Raw genomic sequence first — 26965 nt, 5'->3', positions numbered from 1 at the left:
TACTTTGAACGGTGCAATTAAAGCAATGCATGATTATAAAAAAATCTCATAAGCTGTGTAGATTAGGGCAACCTGTAATTGTGACTACCTACCAATTACAGACGCGTAAAAAGTAAGTTCCCCCGGAAATGTAGTGACGTATTAAGTAGGACTAAAGATAAACACTCATCTAAAGTTTATATACCTCAAAATTGGACTTAGGGGAAGTGTTTGATTAAATACAAAATGCAAAATAAGAAGTTGCAAAGCAACTGTGTGGAGTAAAAACCATAAGATTCCCCTTTGAAATGTATTGAAGGAGCAGGCAGGAGTATTTTGTGTGGCACATTAAAACAAAGCTGTTCAAAGTGCTTTAATGTTCCCAAGACCTAAAGCGCATTAACGCATGAAAGGAGACGCTGGGCAGCATAAAAAGATACAAAAGTAGGATGTAAATCACTAAAATCAAACAATTAATTTCATCAAAAGAGGATAAAACAGATTAAATAGAACAAAAACACAATAAAAAAGAGTTCAGAAAGTCATCCAGTGGGCTTCCTCTCTCCTCCGTGTGCGCCACTGCGCTCTCATTTCTGTTTACAAGGGTCAAATTGCTTCCACACACTTTATATGTGAAAGAGCTGCAGAGAGAGAGAGAGAGAGAGAGAGAGCTGCGCCAACAGCACACGCATTTGATAGATGTTTTTTTTTTTTATTTCTACTTGCAGTTAGTAAATAGCTCCGTTAAACATCAACACACAGTCATCGTGACGAGCGGTCTGAGAGGCGACAGCCTAACGAGCTGCTCTTTGACTCATCGCTTATTACCGAGTCTGACCCGCTGCTTCACTGATTTCGTGCATGCATGAAATGAATGATGCTCAGTGGAAAGCTGGCCCGGCTCCACCGTTGCTGTTCCTTCTTAGAAGTGCCCCTGTAGAGCCGCTTCTGACTGATGCTTGTTTTAATTGCAAGGGGTTTTGTCTTCTTACAGTGAGAGTTACGGTTTGGGTGGTCTGACTGGTCCAAATACTTTGGGATCACACCTTCCAAAAAGGCAAACACAGTCTGAAAAAAAAAAAAAAACAGGAAAGGAGAGGATGGGGCAGAAGGGATTGCCATAAGAAACTGCTTAATCATAAGTCATATGTAAAGTTGTCTCAGGTAGAATTAATCGGGGCGGTGGCTGTGCAAAGAGTAAACAGCTACTGGTATTATAGTGGTTCTTCAAGCAGGACTTGGAGGGCAGAGTTTATGAGGAGAAGTTTCTTTGGCAGAATTGCTTGAATTGAATCTGGAAAACCAGGGAGCCAGCGAAGAAAAGAAGCAGGAGAAGGGTTAGTTACAAAGAAAAAGTGAAGAACCAACACTGTTCAAGTCAACATCTTACCAAAAGACTGAATACAAGTGGCACTTTGATCATTTAATTTATCACTATTCTCTAATCTCTCCTCTTCTCATGTAAAGTATTGGCTTCTGCAGCTCAATACTACTTTAAAACACTTTCTCAGATGGTGTGGCCTCAGCCAGTTGATCTATTCAGGGCCTCTTGGCATGAAACCTGTTGGGAATCAGCTTATTTCTCTTTTACCAGTTCATCACCTGCTGTCTTTAATTCATACATGCTGTTTTCCCTTTCTCCCTCACTGTTCTCCCGCTCTCTGTCCCCCCTTTTGAAGTCTTTGGGAGTCCTGTGTTTTTCAAAGGGTCAGAAAAGGGCAGCCCTACTGTTCTACCGAAGGCAGGCCGCGGGATAAACGCATGTTGCCACCTGTCCTCCCTGCTCTGTGTCAACACCGCTGGTGTCACTGTACTCGCGCCTCGTCATCTCGCCCCCTGCTGTTTGTACATTGTTCCCTCCTGCTTACACACCGACATGCATGAGTGACTCAACAAATGCACCACTCGTGCTTGTGCTCACATACACACATACAGGAACGTGCATGCCACTACTGTAGGACCCCTACTGCCTGACAACCGACACACAAAGACAAATCAAGGCATCCCGCTGCTAAAAGCCCACCCTTTCCTCACACTTCACATTATAGAGGACTCTTTCTGGCCTGAACCCAAACCAATGGGGGTTGTTTGGTTGAGAGAAAGCCCTGTGTCCTGGGGAGAGAGTTAATTTGCAGGATCGGGGTCACACAGAGAGTGGAAAGAGGCAGCCAAAAGTCCTTCAAGATGAAAAATTAGCCTTTCAAATGACAGCCACAGATCAAACCACTCAAAGAAGCAGTGGGAGAAAGTTTCAGAAGCCCTTCTTATTCAGCCCCAGTTTCCTGTCCTGAGTGACTAGAGGCAAACGTCCCAGGAACTCCCAGATCTGCAAGGGAAGCCAAGGTGGAGCAGGACGATCCAAAACTGGACACCAGGCCTGAGTCTGAGTCCGACATAGCCAGCTCTTCAAACTTCTGTATAACTTTCCTCACAGGCTGGAAAGGAATCTCCCTGCACCACCGGCCTCCACCGGCCCCGCAAGGCCTCCTGTAGGCCGAGTCCTTACTGAGGAAGATGTGGGGAGGAGGAGGCAGGCCACAGCGCAGTCTCAGTCGGCCGTGGCCTAGGCCCAGAGCTGGGACAACTCCAGCAGGACTGAAACGGGTTGGCAGCGTGGCGAGGTGCTCCTGGGTCAGAGGGTTGTGGAAGCTCAGGGTTCCCCCTCCAATGTTGAGGAAGACCCCAAGGGTTTTCATCTGGGGCGGTATTGTGCAGAGTGGCTCTAAGCTCTCATCGTACACTGCACAAAAAGACAAGCCCTGTCTCTCGAGCCACCAGCCAGCACTGCGATCCAATGAGATCACACCTGAGAGACACAGAAAAATGAAGTTCTTACAACCACTGACAGTATTTTTACAGGGTTTTGTACAAATATTTACAGTTCCCAGAGAATGGATCCTACTGACCTGAGAGAGGTACCATGAAATGTGGATCATACATTCATGCCCCTCTTAGACTGAATCAAAGGTTTTGTCAAATATGAAGTTAAAATACAGAAATGTTGCCCCAAACTATTGTGGAATGTAATTAAAGACATCCCCATCCGCCACATCTGATATTCTCATAGTCTTTTTCCAAATGTATAATTATTCTTCTAATTGTCTTTTCTGCATCAGTAACATCAATACTTTAGGTTTGTTACTGGATTGTTAAGCACTCAGCTAAAACCACTTTTGTGCCTGAACACAGCTTCACTGAGCTTCTACTCTAGATTCTAGTTTTAGTGGATTATTTAGAGAGTCAAGGTAATGAGTATTAGATTCTTTCTCCTAGTGTGCAGTGTTGAATCTTTCTGTTTGTGCATGCACATGCAACATGGGAAAAGTTCTTTCTGCTGATGCAACAATATCACCTCCGTTCTCTTAAAATGAAGATGTGTTGACAGCTGATGATTGAGGTTTACCCAGTGATCAATGGTTTGTCAATAATCTAACCAACTGGTGTCACTGGAACAATGAAGCTGTCTGAAGATGTTTGTACATGTGCGTGTGTCTTTGTAGACTTGAGCTTGAACATGCACAGTCTTGCTGACTAATGGTTACGGTTTCTTCTGGAAGCATTAACTACGTTGGCATCCAACCAAGGAAAACAAACATAAAAGAGTTCTTACCAATCCTGTACATGGAGCTGTTGCAGACATCCACCTCCCAGTAATACTGACCCCGTGCAATTACAACATCAGCGCAGACCTGTGGGAAGGGGAATAGGACCTTGGTATCAGAGGCTATTGCTGACCTCGCAACCTTGTTTTCTGGAGGTTTGCCTGGGGGGCTCTGTCCTTTGTAGGTGACAGTGAGGCCGGAGTTGGAAAGATGGAGGTTTGGTGGTACACTGGAAGGGTCCAGAGCAAAGCAAAGTCCTACGGGGCAGGAATATTTTGGGTTTTTAATGAAGAACGTTTCAATTACTTTTCCTCTTTACAACTGTACCACTATTCAGAGGTTTGTGGTCACTCAGAAATGTTCTTGTTTTCTGAAGAAAAGCAGATTTTATAACATCAAATTGATCAGAAACACATTGTCGACACTGGTAATGTTATAAATGACCACTGTAGATGGAAACAGCTGTTGTTTCTACTGAATGTCATCTAGTGTAACTAACAGAGCACCATCATCAACTAGTTTTAGTCCTGTGTTCCAGAGACATGTTGTGTCTGCTAATGCAAAAAGCTAATCAATCATTCAAAAACCCTTTTTTCCAATCATGTTAGCAGACCTGAGCAGACATATGTTTCCATGGGAACCAATGGTATTTTTAAGTGACACCAAACGTATGAACAATACTGCATGGTACTGTAAACATGCTTTGTTTAGAAAGTGACAAGCATTAAGTGATTGAACCCTACCAAGGACAGACTGTGCCATCTCTTCTTCTTGCAGGTCTACTACGCCATCCACTGGTGTTACTGGTGGACTGACAGCACTGGGGCCTGGCTCAAACAGAGAGAGTGCACACAACACTACAGGTTTCCACATTGTAGTGAAGAGCCTATAGCCAATTCCTAGAAATTGTCTGAAGCCATACTCACCATGTAAAACACTCTGTGCGGTCTCCCTGCAGTGTGTGTCCTCCTGTGAACAGAGTGGTGGAATGAAATCACAAACAGAGGCATATATGTCACAAAGGACAAAAACTAATTTTATGAAATGAAAAGAAATGTACCTACATTTTTAATTGATCAATTTATAATTGATGTTTATATGATATATGATATATTGGGTTAATTAATGCTCTTCAGAGATGCTGGTTGGTTGGATATTTCACCTTTGTTTCCCCCTGTTTCCAGTTTACATGCTAATATAATTTAAGTTAACCAGCAGAGGCTAGTGTTTGCCAGACTAACAGATCACATACAATATGATCTGTTACCTGTGCAAAATGTAATCCTTTAATTCCTCTTTTATAAGTTAAGATTTCTCACATGCACATGTTGAAGGTGATCTTCAGTTGTTCCCTCCCTGGTGCTTCTCTCCTTGCTGCCACATGCTGGACTCAGCGTGGGATAATTTGGCAGACAGGAAGTGGCAGATGACCAGGTCCAACATGGCAGCTCCACAGGATGTCGACAGCAGGGGCACAGCACAAAACAGACAGATTTACTGACACCACAGCAGTGAGATTGATCCGAGCTTGTTCTCTGTCCAGATGCTAAACAGTGACCACACATGGTGTGAGAGCACGGCAGGATCAGGGTGACATCATAGTCTTGCTTACAAGCTGGGCAGCAGGAGAACTGCTGCAAATAGTCAGTGTCTTTTTCGCCATCTTCTTCCCTTTCATCCTTTCCCACACTGAGCTCTCTGTGGCTTATCTGGGAACAAAATGTCTCCAGTGCCATCCCTGAGCATTATTAAATAACTTTAACCTTTTTTACATACTTGTAAACAACGTGTGTTATCCAGTAACATGGAAAAATACACAATTATATCCATTTCCTATTCAGTTAGAGAAGAGGCTCCATCAAAAATCAGTTCTCTGAGAAGATCACATCAAGGTATCCTTTTACAGAACAATCGCAAATGTGTTCTAGTGGGCAGAGATAATCCACAGTGGCAAAAATGATGAAGGTAAGTCTCTAAAACACCAAAAGCACAATGGCGGACTGCAGGATGTAAAGAGCTCTGCTGTGCAGATATTAAAAAATCCTCCTGTTGTGTCATCCTCTCTGTCCCCCGGCTGACTGATGTGGGTGAAATGGTTACAATGGCCTGAGTGCAGATAAAAGAGAGAGAGAGAGAGAGAGAGGACCTCAGCCTTTTAAAGGACACTTATTGCTTGGTGTTGCTATGGTAATGGCTCTTCCCATAGAGACGCACAGCTGCAAGGTAATGTGTTGCAAAGCCTTGAGCATGCACACATCCACGTCTAAATGTTAACAAAGAGTCCATTAATGCCATGAGCACAAGCCACATTGCTTATGGCAAAACCTCTGTGACACTGGTAGAAAGACAAAAAAAAAAAAAACACATTAAACACTAAATATTTTCTCCTGCAAGTCTGGATGTTGTGCCTCGTGAGCAATGAGTAGTTCACCTTCAGGACTACATGATGTGAATGTCAAACATATTTGTCACAGCTCTTTGTAATTCACTGCTGGTGAAAAGGAGACTCTCATTGTGCCTCTAACCACGTCTACAATGAAGGTCATCGCAGGTCAGTGTTCGGAAGGCTTTCAGGTTGAATCATGTGAGAAAAGAAAAACTGTGGTTTTAAATGACGCATGATTTTCGTAGTGAATAAAAAAACCCATGGGTACTTAGACAGGCACAGACAAATTCTTCCAAAGTGTAATTCCTTTGTGACACGACCCTGATGGGAATTCCTAAGAACAGGGAATCTGTGGTGAAATCACTTTACAACATAATACCAGTGAAGCATGACATGCCTTTTGTATGCTATTTGCAGAGCAGAATGTTCTTTCTTCATTTGGAGTTTGATTTGTCATCTGCATGATTGTATGGTAACATATTTGATTGTTGTAGTCCTTCAGTGTTCTCTGTTCGGCTGTCGGTGAAGATTCTCAGTCTGGATTCTGTCTTGGGACCTGGGAACAACAACTAACACATATCATCAGCATCGGTATCTTTTACATTTTACTTCAAACTTTTGTAGAACATGACGCACCATCAATATGTACATAAATAATGGATCAAATGACAGTGTGAAAGTGCTCATTTGAAGTGACAAAGGCACATGGAATTACCAGTCAACTGCATGCTTCCATCCCGCAAACTCCTCTAACTCGTTTTTAGTCACAGCTATCACACCCAAAAAGCATTTATGAAGTCATTATACACTACCTGCTGTGCACCATACAGCAGACAGACAGAGCTGGTGTCTAGCTGCGTATCACAGCAGGTCATTTAGCAACTATAGAGACAGATACATCACATAGTCCAACTGCAAACCTCACATTTGTGGACCTCTGAAACTTTAGGTAGTTTTTGTGAAGAATTTTTAGTGATCCACGTGCAAGTTGAGTCACGGTGACTGGACCTGTTTGATGTTAATTTAAAAATGTTTGAGATGTTCAAAATGTTACTCATCAGATTAACTAGTTTCAGGCTGCTGCGTAACTGGAAAACTGAAAAAAAAAGCTTTTTGGATTTAAACAGTTTCGACCAGCTGTGGTTCTGGGATTTATCCTCAGGAGGTTTTAGCCCTCACTACTGTATAACATCACTACTGATGTTCATTTCCATTAGTGTAAATGGGGAATTCCATTATGTATTAGCATCAAGCTAATATCCCATTTTGACAAGGAGTGTGTCATTCTATTATAGAGATTTTAATGTGCTGTCAGTTTTTATATCATTGATTTATAGATCTTTTCTTTTGTGTGTTTCAGTTTTTCAGCCTTAACCAGCAACCCTTCTGCCAAACTGGACACCCACATTCAGGGAGGCCAAAATACACGGAATAGCAAAGAGAATAAAAAAAAAAAACCCAAAACTTCGACATGTCCTGCATTTCTTAGAGATTTTCATTTTTATATTCAAAATTTAAAAATTCCTTTTTGACATTTTGATAGTTTGATAGTTGATCATTTTAGGGATAAAGCCCCCCTGAAAAGAGTCTAGAGCCTCCCCTGGTTTCAACCTACTAAGAAACTAATCAAGTTCCTATGAGTCATATTCCAAACAGTGTTACATAATGTTTTGTTGCAGGTCAAATAATTACACTTAACTGAAAAATCAACTAGTACAGCTAAGGTATTGTACAATGTTTTATTTCATACTTTTATTCTGGTCCTGTGCCATGTCTATTAAAAACAAACCCCTGGGTTTTTATTCTAACTTGGTTATATAGGAAATTAAAACATCCACCATAAGGTGTGGTCGCATTAATTAGTTTTCCTGTGGTAAGGCATGAACACAACTTTTTCTTCGTTTAGAAACGTATATACACATTACACAAGAGCTGGGACACATAGTGGTAGTGTGGTAGTTGCAGCAGTAGTAGGAGCACCATAACATGTTGTTGTGCTGCTTCTTCTAGAGTTTTATGCCCTAATAATTAATAGTAATTTTAAAACCTGACAGTAAGTTGTTATAATTTGCCCAGTGCTATCTGGGTCTACATGGTGCTGCTCTTATCTTATTTGTGTTGTGGATCGAGAGTCAAACATTAACTATGGCCCAAAACAAATACAAAGCCCATTTGCGCTCAACTTCCAGTGAATGTCTTGGTTTTGTGCAACTACACGTAGCTCCTGACACGCCAGCTTATTCAGCTGTTGGCTAATTATCCAACGATTTAAAGAGGAAGCAGCTAAACAGCACTCTCAGAACACGTGGGATACACGATTTGTGAGTCTTTCCAAATTTTGCGCACAGAAATATCTGCTGGATACAGAATGATTTTTGAATCTTAGAGCTTTTCCTTTTTTAAACTGAATGGACAAAAGATGGAGGTTGGAAGACCACAACTGAGCAGCACCATGCATCCAGGAACAGGTTATGGATCATAGCCGTAAGTTGGCTCTCTGAACTCATGCCCTGTGTAACATATTTTGTTTACAGAGGGGGAGATCTGGTGGTACTATGGTTTATACACACTTACAGTGGTGTAAACATGTCACTTTTATGACTGACATATTCCTGCTTACTGTATATCATGCTAGTGTAACTATTGCTGTGATAAAATGACTTGTTCCATTAGAAGACTCAGTAGTCTTCACTGGGGTTCGTGGGTGTGTGATTCCTGTACAGTTTGACTTCATACCACATTATTCAGAAATAAGCTAAATAAGGGCAGTCGATCAAACACTTCATTCATGGTTCCAGTTTTCTCACATAACATTCTGTATAAGTGAAAGTATATGTGGGCGTAGGACATGAATTACTTACCGTGTACCGTGATGCTCGAGGAACTTGCCAGGGCAAAACCTGTGGGTGGGAGTTTGGTGAGATAAGACGACAGGTACAGCACATGCCATTTATCGTATTTAACAGTGGCTGAATCAACATCAACTAATTGGGAGGGGGCTATACAAATACACAAATGTAGGCAGGTAAAATTCTGTCTGCTGCTGAATAAAGAAGCTAGATGGAAACTCGTCAGTCATCTCTCCTGTGTGCTCATGTAGGACTACTGCTGCTGATAGGACTGATTTCTTTCCATCTACCTGAAGTCCAGGGTGCACCCACTGACTTTTGGTGCAACAGTGGAGCCAGGAAATGCATGCTGAAGAAGATTGAGAATCTGAGGAAAGATATGGTAAGGAAATAAGGAAGTAGAATATAAAAATACTCACATCGCACATCGTAAAGTGTCAATAAGAAAAAACTCATATTAAAATGTAAAAATAGTGATGAATGTGTAGTGTTTGTGCTTGATTTGCTTTGTTGGTGAGTCATGTATTCGTATGCATGTGTGACAAAACGTTGTTTTTGTCCTCAGGCTAACTGCATGGGCTCAGATACGCTGCCTTCTCCCATACAGCTACCATGTGTTTGGATACATGCAGCACAATGGGCAACTAAAACTGTAAGTTCAACTATTGCATGACAACTCATATTAAAGTGTAATAGTGTTACTACTACTTTGACATTTTAGTTAGTATAAATTCATCCTTGACTGGTAAAAAGGTACTCTTGGTATTTATATCCACATTTCTTATTGTTTAAAGAATGGAATTAAGTAGGCATGCACAGCTTTTCTGAAGCATGCAACAAAAACATGTCTCACAGGGATGGGTTTGGCAAGATCTTGACTTCCAAGGAAACTGCTACCTGCATGATATGCCAAAATTTGCAGTTCCTCCTGTCTGACAACTCTTAATGATACCAGGTTCATACCACGTGGCATAAAGTGTCAGAAATAATATTTATGTATTGTATATATGTTTCCAGCAGGCAGCTACCACATTCATTAATTATCTATGCATTACAACAGGAATGACAAGACAAATGAGTTGCACAATTGTGTGTTTGTTGAAACCAATTTTGCCAAACTTTTATTTTGGGTAAATAATACTTTACAGTGGTTCCCGTAATGTACAGCTTGTTAATACATCCTACAGCCATACTAGCGTTTTGCATGCAGATATTTATCAGCTGTAATGTTTACCAAGTTCATCGCCTTATTTTAGTGTAAGATGACAACACAACTGTGACTTAAGTGGCTGTGACCTGCATTACTGGAAGTCAGTCTCTCTCAGACTGAATCTATGGAAGAGTGGCTCATTAAGATGGCACAGTGGTGTAATGGTTAGCACTTTTACTCCCCAGCTGCAAGTGACAAATTAGTTCAGGTCGTAACCCGCAAGCATAGTAATTTGTCATGCATGGCTGCATGAGCGCAAAAGGTGTATGCAAGATTATTTCTACGAGTTAACAAAATAGTGAGTCACAAGATGCTTGGCATTTTCCAACACCACAATAATCTCGGACAATACCAAAATCACGTGAGAGGAAAAAATACATTGAGGCCGAGCCTATTACAGTAAAGTACTTTAATCCAGCAGAACATGGTTGGAATATTAGAAAGATCAGTAACAAAACAGATGAACAAAGAACAGTTGAAAGATAATTAAAAGTAAATTGCAAATAACTAAATAATAATAAAAAATAATGACAGTTTACTACTCTATCAATCACCAGATCATCTACAAACCTTTCATCATAGTATTGTAACTAGTGAAAAATGTACGTTTTTCAAAAAACATGTTTAAGCTAAAAATATATACGTTTGAAGTAAATGGACAAGATTTGCACTTATTTTTGACACTTGACTTAGAACAATGGTTTTGTTGTTACTAATCCCAATGGATAGAGGAAGAATAACAATACTCAAATGGAATTCACCTGAATTTGAGCCCATATGAAATCATGCAGTGTAAAGAAAAACAGTTCTGTAGAAATGGACTTCATCCAATGTTTTCATAGTTAATCCTAAACTGGCAGACACAGGTGTGTTTGCAGTGCAATTTAAAACCTAGATTCAAGGTTTTTGGAGAATACATTCTCTGTGGACCCCAGAGGAAGAACTGTATTAACTTTCATCTCCCGACTAAACATCTACTGCAATCAGAAATCAGTGGTGCCAAAACTGTGGTGTAGTTGTCAATGGAATAACTGCCTTTGGCTGCAACAAGAAAACATAAACAATAGTAACAGTAAAACACTATAATGTTATCAGCTGATGTTTTATGTATCATAGCAACATGTAATGTGAGATCAATGTCTGTGTTTGTTCAGGTCCAAAAGAAGAGTGCAGAGGTGATGGGGGGCCTGCAAGGTTTTTATGATGCAGTTCAAAAGGCAATAATTCAGATCCCGTCTTCTACATGTCACACATCAGTGCTGGGGGAACTGAAGCATCGCATCACAACTTACAAGAATATTGTCAGCTACGTCTATGAACAGGTGAGACACAGGCACATGAATGTCTAGAAACCTACAATCAACAATGCAGTTAAAGATTTTAAAATAATCTGTCCTATATTTGTCCACTTGATAAAGATATGAATAAATAAATGATTACATAAACAAACAGTTACAAAGCAAATGTATTGTGGAAAAACAATGTGCTTAATTAGACAGTCAACCTACAATGCCTGGAGTTGTTCTCATAAACACAACATGTCTGTCAAACCGTGTCTACTGTGTATTTAACTGATTTCACTTTTCGTCTTCACAGAATGACACACCTCAGCCTGTAATTCAGCACTGTTCCAACGAAACCAGCCTAAACACAATGCTGGAACAGTATGAAAAACTGCTCAGAGGAAAACTGGAGCGCCTTGCTATAGACCTCCGTTTCAGTATGTGTAAAGGGGACCACATCATACCCAATAACTGCAACTCCTGAAGTTGATTTAACAATGGAAATGAGCTATTTGCACTACTGTGCTGCCTGAGAACTGATTCAAGGCAGAACTAGTAAATCAAGAGTGGAAGAACCAGATGTGGACTGAAAGAGTCCATATTGTTGACTGAGACCCAGGATTAACGGGCTGGGACTGTACTTGCATGTATGGCGGTCTCATAGTGAAGATTGTTGGTGGTTATGGCGTTTGCATTGAAGACAAGGATGCATAATTCTGTGAGGGGAAGCCAAAGGACGTAGAAGTGATCGTGAATGAAATGTAATAGAAAGTTATCAGGAGGATAGTTTCTTGCATAATTTGTGAGTGTGGCAAACCCTCTGAAAAGTCAGTAAGACCACTATTAGAGCCAGAACAAATAAAAGTAGATGTGTTTCTCTTGGAGGAGTGAACGTGTGGCACAAACCTGGGGATGATTCAAAAATGTGTAAAACTCTCATTTGGTTTGAGAAAATGCTCAGAAATCATTTATGCACATCAAATTGTTCAGTGAAATCCTGTCTTTCTGCTTTTCTCCTTTTTTTTTTTAGATATTTTATTTACTAACTTATTTATTTAGGACATGAAGTGGAATACAATGAATTTAGTGACATCATTCACTTAGGTAGTTGACGATGGGTAGGGTTTATAAATAAGCTTTGGCTTCCGCCTCCTTTTTGGTCCTATTGAAAGGACATTAAACACAATATCAAAGCACTGACTGTGTAGGTTGTAGAAAGATGAAAAAGGGTGTATGGTGAATATCTGTTTAATATCTCTAAAGAAATTTTAATCAGGCATGTTAGTTGCCTTTTAAAGCTACAAGATTTTTTTAAATATTATAGACATTGGGTAGATATTCTCTTGTGTGCTTCATATACTGACACAAGACTGTGAGAATTTGAGTGTGGATATATGGTTTTGACCGACCAATGCCACTGACATGTTGATGACTTTCAACATTTTTGGGACTCAAGTGAAAGTGTTTGTGATATGTATATGTTTTGGGTTACATCGGTTATAGTCTTGTATGAAGAAGGATTGCACAACTAGCTGTTAGTGCCAGAAAACTTAACTCATAGAGGTTCACAGACTTTTGAGTGAAACTAATGCAGCTGGAATCCTGTTTTTTTGTTTTTTTTTGCCTTAGTAGCCCCACATGATAATCCCAGGTTAGAAAATCTAATCTAATGTAAACTGTGCAATGACAAGTGTATACAACTGCTCAACAGAGCATATAGAGGCAGTGCACTTTCATAGTCAAACTTCCTACAGTGAGTAATCAAAACTGTGACTATAGCACCCTCTGTTGGTGCTGGTATGAGCTACTCTGTGTTGGTCTCTGCAGTTATCTCTCAAATAGTAACAAAGAAAATGTGTATCTCATGAAGACGCCTGGTAAAGACAGATCATGCTGGTGAAAGAGCGAAGGAAGAGAAGGAATAAACCATTTAAATATAAAACATGAAATTAATATCGCTTGACAACAGCATGTTGTATTGTACAATAGTCTTTATGATGCCAAGTGTGAATTGAGAGTGTGAAAGCAAGTGTTTTGTGCAACAACAGAATCAACATCTTTGAGTTTACTGTGTTTTATTTGAGTTCTCAGGAAATATCAGTGTTGAAAATCCAAAGATGTAAGAATGTATGTGAATGAGTGAAATCGAGAACATATGTCTGTACTACTTTTACAGATTGTGTGTGTATTTGCTTTGAAATATATACCTATATAGTCAAACATGTGCATGTATGTCTGTATAATATCAATATGTAATTGTAATAAATTATATAATAAATTGTTTATAATCTATGCTAAATGACTGTAGTGTCTGGTCTGTTATGTCTGTCAATGTATTATAGAATAACTGAGGAGAATATTTGACCATGGAGCAGAGAGGTGGGCCTGTTACACTACCTCTGTATTATTTGGGTCACTTGTATGATTATATCATTTCCGAACAGAGACTTTCATAGTGAACTGCAGAAGTGCTGCATGTTATTTTGAGAAAACAGAAGTAAAAAAACAAAACAAAAAACGGGAACATATTTGATCTGATAAATAATTTAACTAGCATCATAGATCGTCATATTGTTTTATGCAGCATGATTTTAGTCTCCAAAACAAATCATCTACAATGTTTTGTTTTTTCATACATATTATGACAAATAACCTGGTCGGTCCAGGTAATCTGGATATGTTATATACCACAAAAATATGGATGAATTACTGAATGGGATGAGGGTGCACAGGCCTGAGAAGTCAAGGGCCCCATGGACCAGAGCCTACAGTATGAAGTAAGACTTATTATTTCTTGTTTAAAAATCACAGAATTTAGTTAAAAGACACAAAATGATCACAAAGAGATTAAATTACAACGTACAGTTGGTAAGAAAAAAGAGGAAAATAGCACACAATGACTAAAACCAATGCAGACTCCTCATTGTTTGAGGAATGAAATGCACCTGTCTCTGCATTTTTCCATTTCCATGTTCTCATAATCCATCCATGCACAGATATTGCACAAACGGACATTTTTGCATGTTTTTGTTTGTTTTATTTGTTTTGATTAAAACCGGTATTCCTCTTGTTTACATGATAAAAGTTCCACTGGTTGTCTGCCTACCTTGATGCAGCGCCTGCTTCCTACTGGCCGCCTGCCGGATGCATCTGGTGCACTGATTGGCTCTGCCAGCTCGATCATATGACCCGAAACACCAGGAACACACACGGGAAAATCCTGACATTAGAAATTTGTCAAGTTACATACAAACGTAAAAACCAGAAGTATCGTTCAACTCTAAAACAAGACAAGCATTTTAATAATTCATATCTGGTAGCAGGGTAGATATGTTCTACAAGCACAATTCCTCACCACATGAATATTTCATTTGAAATAACAATAACAACAATTCAATTTGCGTTTTATGTCCTCACATCATTCGCAATTTCTCTTTTTGCGTTTAGTTCTTATTGTATGTGTTGACATCTGATGAGCTTTTAATCTGAAAGGTAAACCGGATGTTGTTGTCGCGACAGAGACACTTGAACGTCACATGATTTTCAATTGAACAGTCAAACGAGGAAATTGGAGCTAAAGTGTGAACTAGTTTGTTGTGAGAAGACAGATAATTTAATGTGTATTGCATTTTTTTTATTTGACGTTATTTTAACAACCGAAACCGCTTCGTGCTTAGCTATGTAGCTTGTTTAGGACATTTTACCAGTCGACAATCAGGACGCGTCACTGAGAAACTAACTTCACTAACTTCCGATAGAAAAGTCACTGGAAACGTTTATTAACGTGTCGGAGATAAAACTGCGATAATACTATTAATACTACTTAGACCACTTTATGAAGTTGTGAAGCTTGTCTACAGGCAGGTTTCACCATGGCGGAGCGGACTCCGCTTCTCCACTACCGCCTATCCACCAGCGTCAATGAGTCCGAGCCGCGGTGCTCGCCGGCCGGCCAGGCCCTGGACCAGCACCCGGGGAGTCCCAGGCAGAGGTCCGTGCAGCAGCAGCCTCAGCCGCAGCGCCCGAAGAAACTCTCCACTTTCTTCGGTGTGGTGATCCCTACCTTGCTGTCAATGTTCAGCGTGGTGGTGTTTCTCAGGATAGGTGAGTGCTCATGGTGCAATGTGTCAACGTAAATCAGTGCACGCTGTTTTGTGATAGGTCAACACCAGAGGCACGCCAAACTCCATTTAAAATTCCGAGGTTTTAGCGTTTTTTTGTTTTTAAATAAAGGATTCATGTATGTAAAACAACTTGAGCCTTTTTATGGACCCCACTGGCAAATTCGGCTGCAGAAACTTCATCAAACGTGGCTTGTTTTGATTATGTGTATCATTATTAATAGTTTTATAAATTTGGTATTTTCTCAAAAACACTGGTTGGCACTTGTTGGTAGTGTAATCTAGAAATAAAGTTACCTGTAAGTAAAATACTGCTTAATAACCTTTAAGATAAGTTCATTTAAAGCTCTTTCTTCCTAACTTTCCTCATTAATACAATATTCACACATGCCATTTTAATCTAAACAAGAAGTAAATTACAAGTGTATTTCTAATCTTTGAGGTAGTCATCTTAGCTTTCATACACTCACCTGTACTTGAAGTGAGGTCTTGGTTACATTATGGCTGCTACTTCGGTAACCAGTCTGAATAAATCATGGTTGAATGCAAAGGGAGTGCATTAATTTAAATTTAGCAGTAAACATAGTACAGTGAGAATATCAGCAGCGGAAACAGCTTTAGTAAATGTATTCCTAGCTTTGTATACACTCATACCTCGTAAAGTTTTACATGCAGCCTGAAGTGGATAAATTCCCTCATTCAGCAGAAATTGTAACTTTTGCTGGGTGAAAATAAAATGTTTGACAAGATCGTAGTTTAATTTTGGATATTATTCACTACATGCTTTCTCCCACAAATGTGTTGTTATCACTGGAGAAGTTTGTTCACAGCAGAAGCGTATGTTTTTAGAAAATTGCTGTACCTATTCATTCAAGCTGAGGTGATAACTGCACTGATTGAATGGCCATAGGGGAATAGAGTGCTGAGATACAAATTCCCTGACTTTCTTGTAAATATTGAGTGAGTTTGAGATTTAAATAGCTGAAATAATTAAGTTTGGTCCACATCAGTTAGGTAAATGTGTGCATTTCTACTGCAGCAAAGCAGCAAAGAAGAACTAAAACTCAGAGATCAGCCTTATCTCATTTTGTCAGTACTCTCTCTTTCAGTGATTTGGATCTTGTATGTCTTTTTCTGCTTTTTGTACCTCTGTTGTTTTCTAGCATCCCCCTCCGGTGCCCCAGAGTCACGTGAAATGTCAGCTGCTATGCATTGGATACTCATAGTAGCTGCCTGTGTAGAACTTTGTACCACCGTTCTTACATTGTAACATGTCAGTCTATGCAGGAAATAACAATGGTTTCATTGTGGATGTGAAACTACTGTTGAAAAGTTGAAAAACCCTGAAAACCTCAGCATAAGTGAGGATTAAGAGACTTCTGTGTTGTTCAGATGTATTTAAAATCAAACTGTCATTTACACATATTAGCACTCCCTAATGTATCCTGGAGAATCAAATTATATTTGAAAGGCATTAAAGAAACATTGAAATTTGCTTAAAATTACTGTAAAATAAATCTGTTCCTTCTTTAGGCAATACATTAATAAATACAGCTATGGTTGCTGACTTCTCTCTAACTGTACTACTTTTTTTGGTTTGTTTTTTTTTTTGTCATGTAATATCCAAATAAGAACTGTTGCTGAACATGCTGCTAGTCACAGTCAATGATCATATACTGTATATAGAGTAAATACACAGAGTCAAAGGTCACAGTAGTAAGAAGTTGTCACTTTTGAAAAGTGTATAACATTTTTGTGCAAGTGTGCAACAAACATGTAGCAATGAGGGTTAAAAACCATCAAATCTAGTCAAGTGTATTGTGAATTATTAACTGAGACATATATAAAATTCTCACAAAATGGTTTCAGTAAATGTAATGTAATGTCAATGTGTAACAGCTCTATCATGTCACTCATTAGAGCCTCATACAGACATTAGCTTTGTTATATACTCATGAATTCCAAAACAGGAAATGCTCTAGACACAAATGATTACTCTAAATTGTGTTAGCAGTGAATGTGTACAAATATAAACACACTTTACAATTTTATACCAACAGCTCTAATGTGTCGTATCTCTAACTTATTAATACAAGGTATTCAAGTATTAAAATAGTTTCAATTCCCTTGGTTCTCAATTAAATTAAATATAATCTTTATAATGTCATATGTATTAATATTGTTCTTCAACGAATAGCTGCTTTATTCACAACCTGATTGCTTATTTTTCTTTCTTTTTCATTTCTCTTTAATACAATCTTTCAGATTCATATACATTTCACTCAAAATCTTTTGTGGAATTTTTGAAATCTTGATATGACAGTAAAGAAATGGAGCTGCAATCATTTACAACACCTGATTTTAGTTTCACTTTGAATGTGGGACTTTTGTGATGAGTCATTTTGTCACTTTTTCCCTTTAGGAGAATCTCAGAAATGTATTTATCATAAATCATAAGTGGTTGCTACTTGCAACTCTTGATATACTTCCCTTTACATACTACAATGATGTGACTTTCTGGCCACAAGTTCTACTTTTAACCAGCTGACCATCAGTGTTTTATCTGACTGTGCTCGTGTTTTATCTGGATAGGGTTTGTGGTGGGCCAGTCTGGACTGTACCAAGCTATTGCTATGTTCCTGGTGGCCTACTTGATCATCTCTATGACTGTGCTGTCGGTCTGTGCTATCTCCACCAATGGAGCCTTGGATGCTGGAGGAGCCTACTGTATCCTTCATAAATACTAGACAATCTGTCACCTAGCTGGCACAGTCCAGTACCGCGTACCAATCTTATGTCATCTTAAACAACTCTTTGTCTCTTTCATTAGTTATTTCTCAGGTGTTTCGAATTTCCCCTGAACAGTTCATGTTTTGTTTAGGTCTTTCATTACTGCTAGTAACGTGAACCTGTGCTGACAAGCTGTATGTGAGCAGATGTCAGTTTACTGATTTATCTGTAAATGTTATACCTACAAGCCTGTACATGCACATCCCTCTTTTATTCCTGAACACAGAGCCTCTGAAAGGCTTTTGATTTATTATTGTGGGATGTTCCATTTTCCCACAACTAGACCACAGACTTTATTAATACTGTTTGCACCGAGACAGGACGAATAATAAATTATTCCAACAAATGTCCAACAGTTCAGGCCACTGCCGGCTTGGAGTTTGTCAAATCCAGGTAAATCCACGTATGCAAAGGCTGTAGTAGTTTACCCAGAAGGACCCAAAATGATGCCAAAATGCTTCTAGTAAATATTTAATTAAGGATCTAAATACTTTTGTCAAGGTGGGATTTCAGTTTTTTATATGTAATAAATTTACCACATATCTAAAATCATACTATTTCACATTACTGGTTAATGTAGTGTATTGTGTTGATTGATAGGCAGCACTGGCAATTGGTGGATACATCTGAAATGAAATTTAAAAAACAATAACATGCAAATGTTGAATGAGTCTAAATACCCATTCAGAATAGTCAATGGAGAGTACAGTGACTTGTGGATCACCTTACTAAACTAAACAAAACAAACCTTATCTTTGTGTCATTCAATCATTGAAAGTCTCAGTGTGTGACATTGATTTGTTAGTAGTATTATGTCTGGTATTCAGGATTGATGCAAGAATGTTTCCTTGCCAGGAATGTGGTAAAAGACTGTGCTGTTTATCAGTTAGGACACATCTTCTTTATTATTCTGTTAACTTGAAACCTCAAGTATTGACATGGGCAGTACTCTGAGATACTCTGAGACATATAGTACATGCAACTGGTTTGTTCACTTACAGCTATGTATTTAAAAATTGTCAAAACATTTTGAGTTGAAAAGAGAGTAACACTTCTACACAGAAGTGCTTGGGAGCTCAATTTTATTTATGCAGTGTTAAATTTGTTATTCTGTTATAATCCAAACTTTAACACAACTCACATGACTTAAAATAAAATCCACCTTCCACCTAGCACTTTTAGGTCACTAATTAGTCTTTCTAATAAACAAGTTTAGTTTGCCTTCACTTCGCTCAGACATGATCAGCAGAGCTTTAGGTCCAGAGTTTGGTGGCAGCATCGGCATCATGTTCTTCCTTGCGAATGTATGCGGCTGCGCTCTGTTTGTGCTGGGTCTGGTTGAGGCTGTCGTGGACACCTTTGGCGTGCCACCAGGTAAGTTTGATTCTTACAGCTAGTAAAATGATGCCAAGTTAGAAAGAGTTTGGTAGGAAAATTGTCAACATTGCTAGTTTTTACAGTATTAAAAAGATGAAGTCAAATTATATTAAAGTTGTTTTTATATATTTAATTTGAGGTTTGACTGCACAAAAGTGTATGAATATAAACCAGGAACCTTTTAGAATACAGGCGGTGTTCTCAGAGCTTTCTATTGCAGGACGTTTAGACTGAAGAAGTTGTTTATTTCTGTGGAAAGAAATGTTTGTCAAAAGCTTTAAACATGTACCTAATCATATTGTGTTTTATAGTCCTGAACATACTATATCATATAGTTTATTTACAGTATGTGTTATAATGTCATTAGCATTAATATGTTTTTCTCATTATCTTTATCCTCATGATGACCCAGCTAAAACTGCGCACATCTTGTTTTCTCCTAGATGGGACTCCAGCCATTTCTCATAGCCAGGTGCTGCCATCAGGGTACTGGTGGTCTCTGCTTTATGCAACTGTCATCGGCCTGCTCTGCCTGCTGGTGTGCCTGGTAGGAGCCCACATCTATGCCAAGACCACCTTCATCATCTTCCTGGTGGTCATATTTGTCCTGCTCACCATCTTTATCAGCTTCTTTGCTGTTAAACCTCGTGTTGTCTCCCTGCCGAGCGCCGCCAACTCGAACAGCAACGGAACAGGCCCTGTGTTTCCAACTACAGCAAACTTTACTGGCTTCAAGTTGGACACACTACTGGGGAACTTAAAGGGTAAGGTGGAAGAGACAGGGCCAAATATAGCACAAATAGGTTCTTTCAGTGTGTGTTCATTTTATGATTTAATAAATTAAAACTTGGTGTGGGCAGCTAGGGTTTTTTCTTGTTGTGGTGAGTTGCATTGAAAAGCAACAAACAGAAGTTGAAATGTCAGTTATTGCTCAAATATAAACTTTACTTGGATTTTGTGGCATTTATTGGTCACACTAGTTGTTATAAATTATTATGGGTTTTTAATACAACTCTTATAAAACAACTGTTGACCGGTTACACAGTGTGTGGTTAAGAAAAATCCTTGAAATTTGCATACTCAGTGGGTGGTCCAGGTCAACTTCTTATCACAGAGTCAGTGGTTCAGTCCAAAGTGTATTTGCACTGCGTGCTTCAGGCCAGCACCGGCACACTGACAGTGATACATTTATCAGTTTGATTTCTGTACTACATATTAATACCTTATTCTGACTAAATTAATAAACAATGTAGATTTTGCCCTTAGTTAAGCTGCTATATTTTAAAAAGCATTTCATGTTCAAAGGCCGAAAAGCATGTTTGTTAACTAAAGATAGATGCACTTATTTACTATTAACAATAATGACTGAAGTATTATATTGTGGCTTATTTTAAGAATGACATGCACAGAATTTCAGTTAAGGCGCATAATCCACATTTTCCCAGTTGTTCCCTTCAGTTTTGCAGTGTCCCTTTCCTCTGTATTACAGCTCTCAACTATGCTGTTCTCTTTGTGTAAATACAAAGAGCTAAATGTCTCTTATGTGTGTCACTTTGTGGTGTCTCCGCTAGTTATCTGGCATCCTCAGTCCCCCCCCCCCCTTAAAAAAAACTCTGTACTTATTGATTTAATGCCTTAGCTCAGAATAAACAAATGAGATTGTAGGATGTTGATACTATAAGCTTTAGGGTTATGGTAGATAGAAAGTTACACTATGCAAGTTCTAAACATCTAGCTAATACTAGCATGAGGCAAACTGTTACATTCCTTGCATGCATCCCTCACCCCGATTACCGTCCACCAGCTTTTTACCTACATCCATGTCATGTGTGCTGCGTCAGCTAATGTATGCTGCCACTTATTCAAGCAGTAACACATAGGAGAAGCCAGTGGTCAAAGGCCAATGTGCTGGTGCAGTGGACTGTAGAACCCTGATGTTAGATGGCTTATTGTCTCGTGCGAGAAATGCAGTTTTCATTTAAGGGACTAGGTTTTGTCTTTGAGACTGTACCAGAGTATTTCTTTAAATGTGATGGAGTCGTGCGTGCTGCAGTGCTCCCTCACCAGCTTTCCACTCATTAACAAAACTGAAATTAGAATGCCAAGTACAGAAGTCTCTAATAGCAGAGACTGTTTGTCCTGTTGTCACCTATGCACTCCCGTTTTGTTTTGTTTTTCTGAAAGTACATAATCCTTTTCTGTAAGCAGAGGGCTGGATTTTTGATTGATCTGTAATTAGATCTTGTTCATATTCCCTGGTTCTTAATGTCAGTGGGTAGCTAACCAATCACTCTAATCAGTTTGCAGGGATTTATATCCAAGCACATGATTACAGAGCTAGTTTCTGTAACTCAGGCATGCACCTAACACGTGAGAACTATTACATACACAAGCCTTGAATTCACCAAGGTCTGACTAAATAGCAGACAAGGACTCGTAAGAGTACTATTCTAATGATTTTGAAGTCAAGAGAAAAATAATTATTTTGTTTACATTTAAAACATCTAATGAGTCCAGTTGCATTATGGATGTTCATGTGTGGAGTGAAGAAAATATGGTGTCCTAAATATTTGTGTGTAGTGATAATTGGAGAAGAAATAGGACCTTTCACAGCTCATATCATGTGAATGAGTAGTGTAAACATCACAAACGATTTGTACAGAATAGCTTGTCAGTTGCTGTAAAACATGATGAAATTTGGTTGTGCAGGCACAGAGAGCTCTCTGCCAACAAACCAAATTGAACTTGCTGTTGGAAGACTGATGATCATAAAAGCACAGTGACTTATCTGCTGTTATCTTTCCCCACAGCTGACTACACAGTGGATTACACAACAGGAACTATGATGACCTTTGCTACTGTTTTCGCTGTGATGTTCAATGGCTGCACCGGCATAATGGCTGGTTCCAATATGTCAGGTAGGTGAAGCAAGTTGTGTGTGTGTGTGTGTGTGAGAGACCTGATTATTTGTCTGTAAACATACAACAAACATGTCTGTCCACCAGGTGACCTGAAAAATCCCAGCTACTCCATCCCCCGTGGCACCATCACAGCAGTTATCTTCACCTTCATCACATACAACTTGCTCTGTGTGCTAGTTGCCTGCTCTTGTGACCGGTCAGTAAACCAAACACACACACAAACTCACACACATGTTATTTACATATATAAACAAACAAAAAACTGTTAAAAGCTCGTAATTGAACATGAATCCAAACACGCTAATCAAACCTTCCAGTTGGTTAGAGTGCAAATGCAGCACTGTAGTAATAGATGTTAGGATGTTTTGTTCTCAGCAGATGAAATCCATCAGATAATGCAAACGGGGTTCATTTTCTGCTTCACCAAACAGAATTGGAGCATCTGTGGAGACCGATTTCAAAACCATTTATTCCAAATGAATGTTATCCAATGCCAGGTGTCAGTTAATCAGTCAGTAACAACTGCAGCAAATATTAGTGTAAGCAGACAATATTAACAACACACTACTATGTGCAAGAATGACTTGTAGTTCTCCTTTCCAGCCCATTTTTACTGTAGATCACTGACAACAGCTGGGCCCAATCAGATATTTTATTAATTGATCTAAATGTTTACACTGCGATTTATTACAGTATAATGTGAAAAATGCATTGAAAGATGAAAATGAGCCTTAAAACTGAGAGCTGGCTGCATCAAACTGCAGTGCAGCCAATTTTCAGCAATGTTTTAAGCTTGCACTCATTCTTAGTTTAAAATCTTTTCACATCTTTTTAAAGCAAAAAAGAAATATCGTGGGAGCTTGTAGTGCCGTGTGAGGACCTTTTGTTTCTTACCTTCAGTTTGCCTTTTTGGTTCAGCGCCTGCAGAGGTTGTTTTGATTTGCTGACTTTCCTTTTTTCTGTCTAAATGTCAATGCAGCCACTACCTGACAACAGTAAAGAAACCATAATACTGGCACCCGCATTAAAACAGCGGGCTGATGTGAGATTAGATAACTGCATCACAACTCACTCACTGGAAATCCTGCTTGTTTTTTTTATATCCTGACTTGGAGTTATCTTACTTTGTATTTGAATGGAATGAATCCTAGAAGCAACTAGGATTATAAACTTGTTAAGTCCAGGTCCTCCAACCAGCTATTCTCCCTTATTCTGCCTTTAATGTCATTATCCCTTGGTGCTCCAATCAATATTAAAATTGATTATTTGCATGGGGAGTGATTTGTCACCCAACTCTGAGTTTAGTGTTTCGCAAATTTGAGCTTGTTGTTGACTCTAAGACACTCACATCTCTGTTTTTTTTCCGACTCTTATTTCTTTTCCGATGAACTGACATGAAAACTACGTTTGTCCAGTAAAAGTCTCCTCCCAGTCAGCTTGGAGAAGATGGTTTGCCTAGTCGCTGTGTTTTGTACTGCTAACAGACAGACACACAGACTGCTCTTCTGATGACAGAGACGCTAAACACAACATAATTAAGCATTTAAAAATCCATCCATCCATATCCTATCCGGTTTCCTCTTAAGGGTTGCGGTTTCATTTAAAAGTGAAAAAGAAAAATTTTTCATGTCAGGAAACCAAAAGGTTAAAGTGAAAATGAACAGTCGCTACCACCTCTACCCACATTCACTTTCTTTGCCATTTAATATAATATTTGTGTCTGTTTTAACCATAACTACCAAACTTGGGTCATTATTGTGAGATAATATAAAGCTGCTTAAACCCTACTGAACATCTATATCGTCTATTGAGTATCAAAGACTCACTAAAAGGACAATTGAAAAGTCACTTATAGTTATTAGGGATTTTTGGCTCCGAGTCTCATGTCAGAACATCAAACATTCACAGAAACTCAAACCAAAATAATTCACAAGCTTATTCAATATGCATGTCTTGGTAAAGTGTAGGAATGCAGCTAGCAATTTAAGAACTCATGGGTAACTTTGTTATGTGTGTTCTCACTTTACTGTTGAGGTTAAAGCTGTAAAGTGTTGGAGTCCTTGATGTTGCAGTTGGTATTTACTTCTATTTATCCTCCCTCTCCCTCTATCTGTCTGTCTCTTTCTATCTGCCTTTTGCTGAGTGCTAGAGATCAGTATTGATGTATCTCGAAAGCGAGAGTTGCCAAGGTGCTAAACTGACATGACAGGGCTGTAAAAGAGCATCTGAGATCAATACTGCCATCATTTACCCTGCGGCACCGTCCTCCTTGTGTCTGCCTACCATGAACACTCTGATAAGAGACACACTCTCTACCTCTGCAGTACTCCATCTTTCCCACTGGAATTACACATATTACTTATATCAGTGTGAAGGTGGCACAGTGCCTAGTGTGTTACGGTGCTGTGTGATTTGGTGATCGGTTGTCTATATGCTAGCTTTTTGATTGACTCTGGAGTGATACCTGTATGCCACCTCTCCTCCTCTGACCTAAAGAATATTCGGGTCTAACTAATTGGTTGAATTCTAAATTATATTTGTCTATTTTACGATATATATGAAGTAGCATAGCTAGAAAAATAAGAGACCTCTATGCATGTCAGTGTTTTGAAGTGAGATTAAGGCGGTACTCACATGACCGTAACGAAAATCCACAAGGTATCCCTCATATGACCTGAGTGTTTATCAAGATACAAGATTCAAAGGACTTTATTAATGCCAGGGGCAAGTTGCTTTACCATGTTACAACTGCAAGAAAATGGGAAAGAACCATACACAAAGAACACCAACACAAAGACAGCAAAACATTGTGGGGCCTTGCCTATAGTTAAAGTGTGTCTTAGGTAATGTGTATTTCACAGCTCTAAACACATTTGTGGTTACAGCTGATCTCATCAACCAAACCATATCAGGGATTTGCTCAAGATATCTTCTGCGGTTGTCTGGGGACACTAAATCAACGAAAAAAAAAAATACTATATTCATACTAATCATACTACATATGAACTGTTAGCCAAAAGTAATCAATGGTTGAAATAAGCTTTTAATAGTTTGCTGAAAGTAAAAAGAATCAACTTCTGTTATCCCCACTGGTCCAGGTATAAATGTAAACCTGACCAAATGACCTAAACAATAATGGCTCAGGTGGATGAGACCATTGCTTTATATAATCAGTGTTCTTAAATAATTCAATTTAAAGTCAGTTCAAATGAAAACATTTCTAACACAATGGGTGATGTACATGAAGGGTACTTTATGGGGTGCTTCAGTTTATCTGATGAATGATGCTTCTGGAAGTATATGAATATCCTCCTCAAGTTAATGAATGGAGATTTGTTCAGTTCTGCGTTTTTTTACTAATATCAGCTGTGGCATGTGACATACTTACTGTAGATGTGTATTTTGTGTGTCAGTGCCAGTAAGATCACGCGGTTTTTATGCACCGTGTCTGGAGGTTCGGACAACTTAATGACTGTAGAAAAGTATTCCTGACAGATAGTAAAAGAACAGGAAGGTGTGGTAGAAATTGAAACATGAAGTTCCTCAAAAATGGACTGATTGGTTAAGAAAAGCACGCAGTAACATGTGAGCAGAGACGAGACAACACCCTATTTTATCTCCAGTTACAGTAGGTCATTTGATTTAAGATTGGCTACAGTTGAATTGTTGTTATCTCTGGAGAAGATCTAACTTCTCAGAGGTCCAAGAAAATTGTGACTACGATCCCTTATTGTGCATTTGTCTCTGTTCATCCTCATATAGGTTTAATGTCCAACATGTTCATAAAAAACAGTTTTCAGTCAGCTCGTTTCCTCTTATTTCTCAGTGTGTACTCCATAAATGAATTTCACAATGTGATAATTTCTCCTCTGCTTTGTAATAGCTTGCATTTACTGCTTTCACTTCCCTATGTTAACACAATGGTCTGAGTTTGCATTGTGGGAAAAAAAGCCACCAGACAGTATTTGACACCTGATTCACAGGAATGCACTCATTGACTGGGCAGCAGGCATCAGGCATCAGGAGATAAGTAGGCCAGCAGTGACAGTGACATGTCCTGTTGTTGTGCGATCCATTTTAATATCCAGCCTTCATTTTCTAATGGAGGAAATGGGAGTTTCTGTGCATTACCTGTTTGTAAGCAGTTTACTGCAGTGTATTCCATCTTCTGCTTGCAAAAAACATTTGCATTCACTGCTGTTTCTGCTACATTAGTTTAGGGCATTCATACCTAAAGTGTATCATAAAGCTTTATTGATTTCTTGTAAAGAAATTAGAAAGCAACCAGTATTTATCATAGCATAATAATTTAAGTAACATCTATTTCTCTAAGTGCAAATGGTTTTAGAGAAGAGGAAACAACTGGTTATCCCTTATAAATGCACGATCATTCGGGGTCAATAATTTTTGCATGTTGATTTTCTTGAACATGAAGAGAAACAAAAGC

At 38.9% G+C, this 26965-nt stretch overlaps 3 protein-coding genes across 4 annotated transcripts in view; 2 read left to right on the top strand and 1 right to left on the bottom strand.

The window, feature by feature from the left end:
- Positions 1–343: 343 nt before the first annotated feature.
- On the bottom strand, positions 344–6033 carry LOC113166097. Its single transcript, XM_026366062.1, has 5 exons — positions 4901–6033; positions 4508–4550; positions 4325–4408; positions 3590–3838; positions 344–2785 (listed from the first exon to the last, which is right to left on the bottom strand). The coding sequence occupies exons 1-5, from the start codon at positions 5315–5317 to the stop codon at positions 2244–2246; spliced, it is 1335 nt and encodes a 444-aa protein (XP_026221847.1). The 5' UTR covers positions 5318–6033; the 3' UTR covers positions 344–2243.
- Positions 6034–8122: 2089 nt separating this feature from the next.
- Positions 8123–13592, top strand: LOC113149360 (thrombopoietin-like). 2 transcript variants are annotated; one of them, XM_026341461.1, is made up of 5 exons: positions 8123–8451; positions 9068–9198; positions 9382–9468; positions 11181–11348; positions 11623–13592. In XM_026341461.1, the coding sequence occupies exons 1-5, from the start codon at positions 8439–8441 to the stop codon at positions 11791–11793; spliced, it is 570 nt and encodes a 189-aa protein (XP_026197246.1). In that variant the 5' UTR covers positions 8123–8438; the 3' UTR covers positions 11794–13592. The 2 variants fall into 2 exon arrangements, with proteins under 2 accessions (XP_026197246.1, XP_026197237.1); XM_026341452.1 differs by lacking the exon at positions 8123–8451 and having other exon boundaries at positions 8718–9198.
- A 1240-nt stretch (positions 13593–14832) lies between these two features.
- zgc:153039 (uncharacterized protein LOC767698 homolog) overlaps positions 14833–26965 on the top strand; it is a 48091-nt gene continuing 35958 nt past the window's right edge. The window contains exons 1-6 of the mRNA XM_026341438.1: positions 14833–15413; positions 18023–18157; positions 19457–19594; positions 20041–20361; positions 22408–22515; positions 22603–22714. Coding sequence (XP_026197223.1) covers positions 15182–15413; positions 18023–18157; positions 19457–19594; positions 20041–20361; positions 22408–22515; positions 22603–22714 — 1046 coding nt within the window. The 5' untranslated portion in view covers positions 14833–15181. The remainder of the gene's footprint in view (positions 15414–18022; positions 18158–19456; positions 19595–20040; positions 20362–22407; positions 22516–22602; positions 22715–26965) is intronic.

The sequence above is a fragment of the Anabas testudineus genome, chromosome 13 (assembly GCF_900324465.2).
Source record: "Anabas testudineus chromosome 13, fAnaTes1.2, whole genome shotgun sequence".
NCBI lineage: Eukaryota > Metazoa > Chordata > Actinopteri > Anabantiformes > Anabantidae > Anabas > Anabas testudineus.
This window is presented reverse-complemented; position numbering and strand designations above follow the sequence as displayed.

What these genes read in the sequence shown, in the direction of transcription:
- LOC113166097 (XM_026366062.1), bottom strand. Translation starts at nt 5,317, where the DNA reads ATGGCACTGGAGACATTTTGTTCCCAGATAAGCCACAGAGAGCTCAGT. An exon ending in ATCACCTTCAACATGTGCAT is followed by an intron (nt 4,551 to 4,900) that starts GTGAGAAATCTT and finishes CTCTGTTCACAG; the next exon opens with GAGGACACACACTGCAGGGA. An exon ending in CAGCTCCATGTACAGGATTG is followed by an intron (nt 2,786 to 3,589) that starts GTAAGAACTCTT and finishes TGTGTCTCTCAG; the next exon opens with GTGTGATCTCATTGGATCGC.
- LOC113149360 (XM_026341452.1), top strand. Translation starts at nt 9,028, where the DNA reads ATGGAAACTCGTCAGTCATCTCTCCTGTGTGCTCATGTAGGACTACTG. An exon ending in AGAATCTGAGGAAAGATATG is followed by an intron (nt 9,199 to 9,381) that starts GTAAGGAAATAA and finishes TTTTGTCCTCAG; the next exon opens with GCTAACTGCATGGGCTCAGA. An exon ending in CACAATGGGCAACTAAAACT is followed by an intron (nt 9,469 to 11,180) that starts GTAAGTTCAACT and finishes GTGTTTGTTCAG; the next exon opens with GTCCAAAAGAAGAGTGCAGA.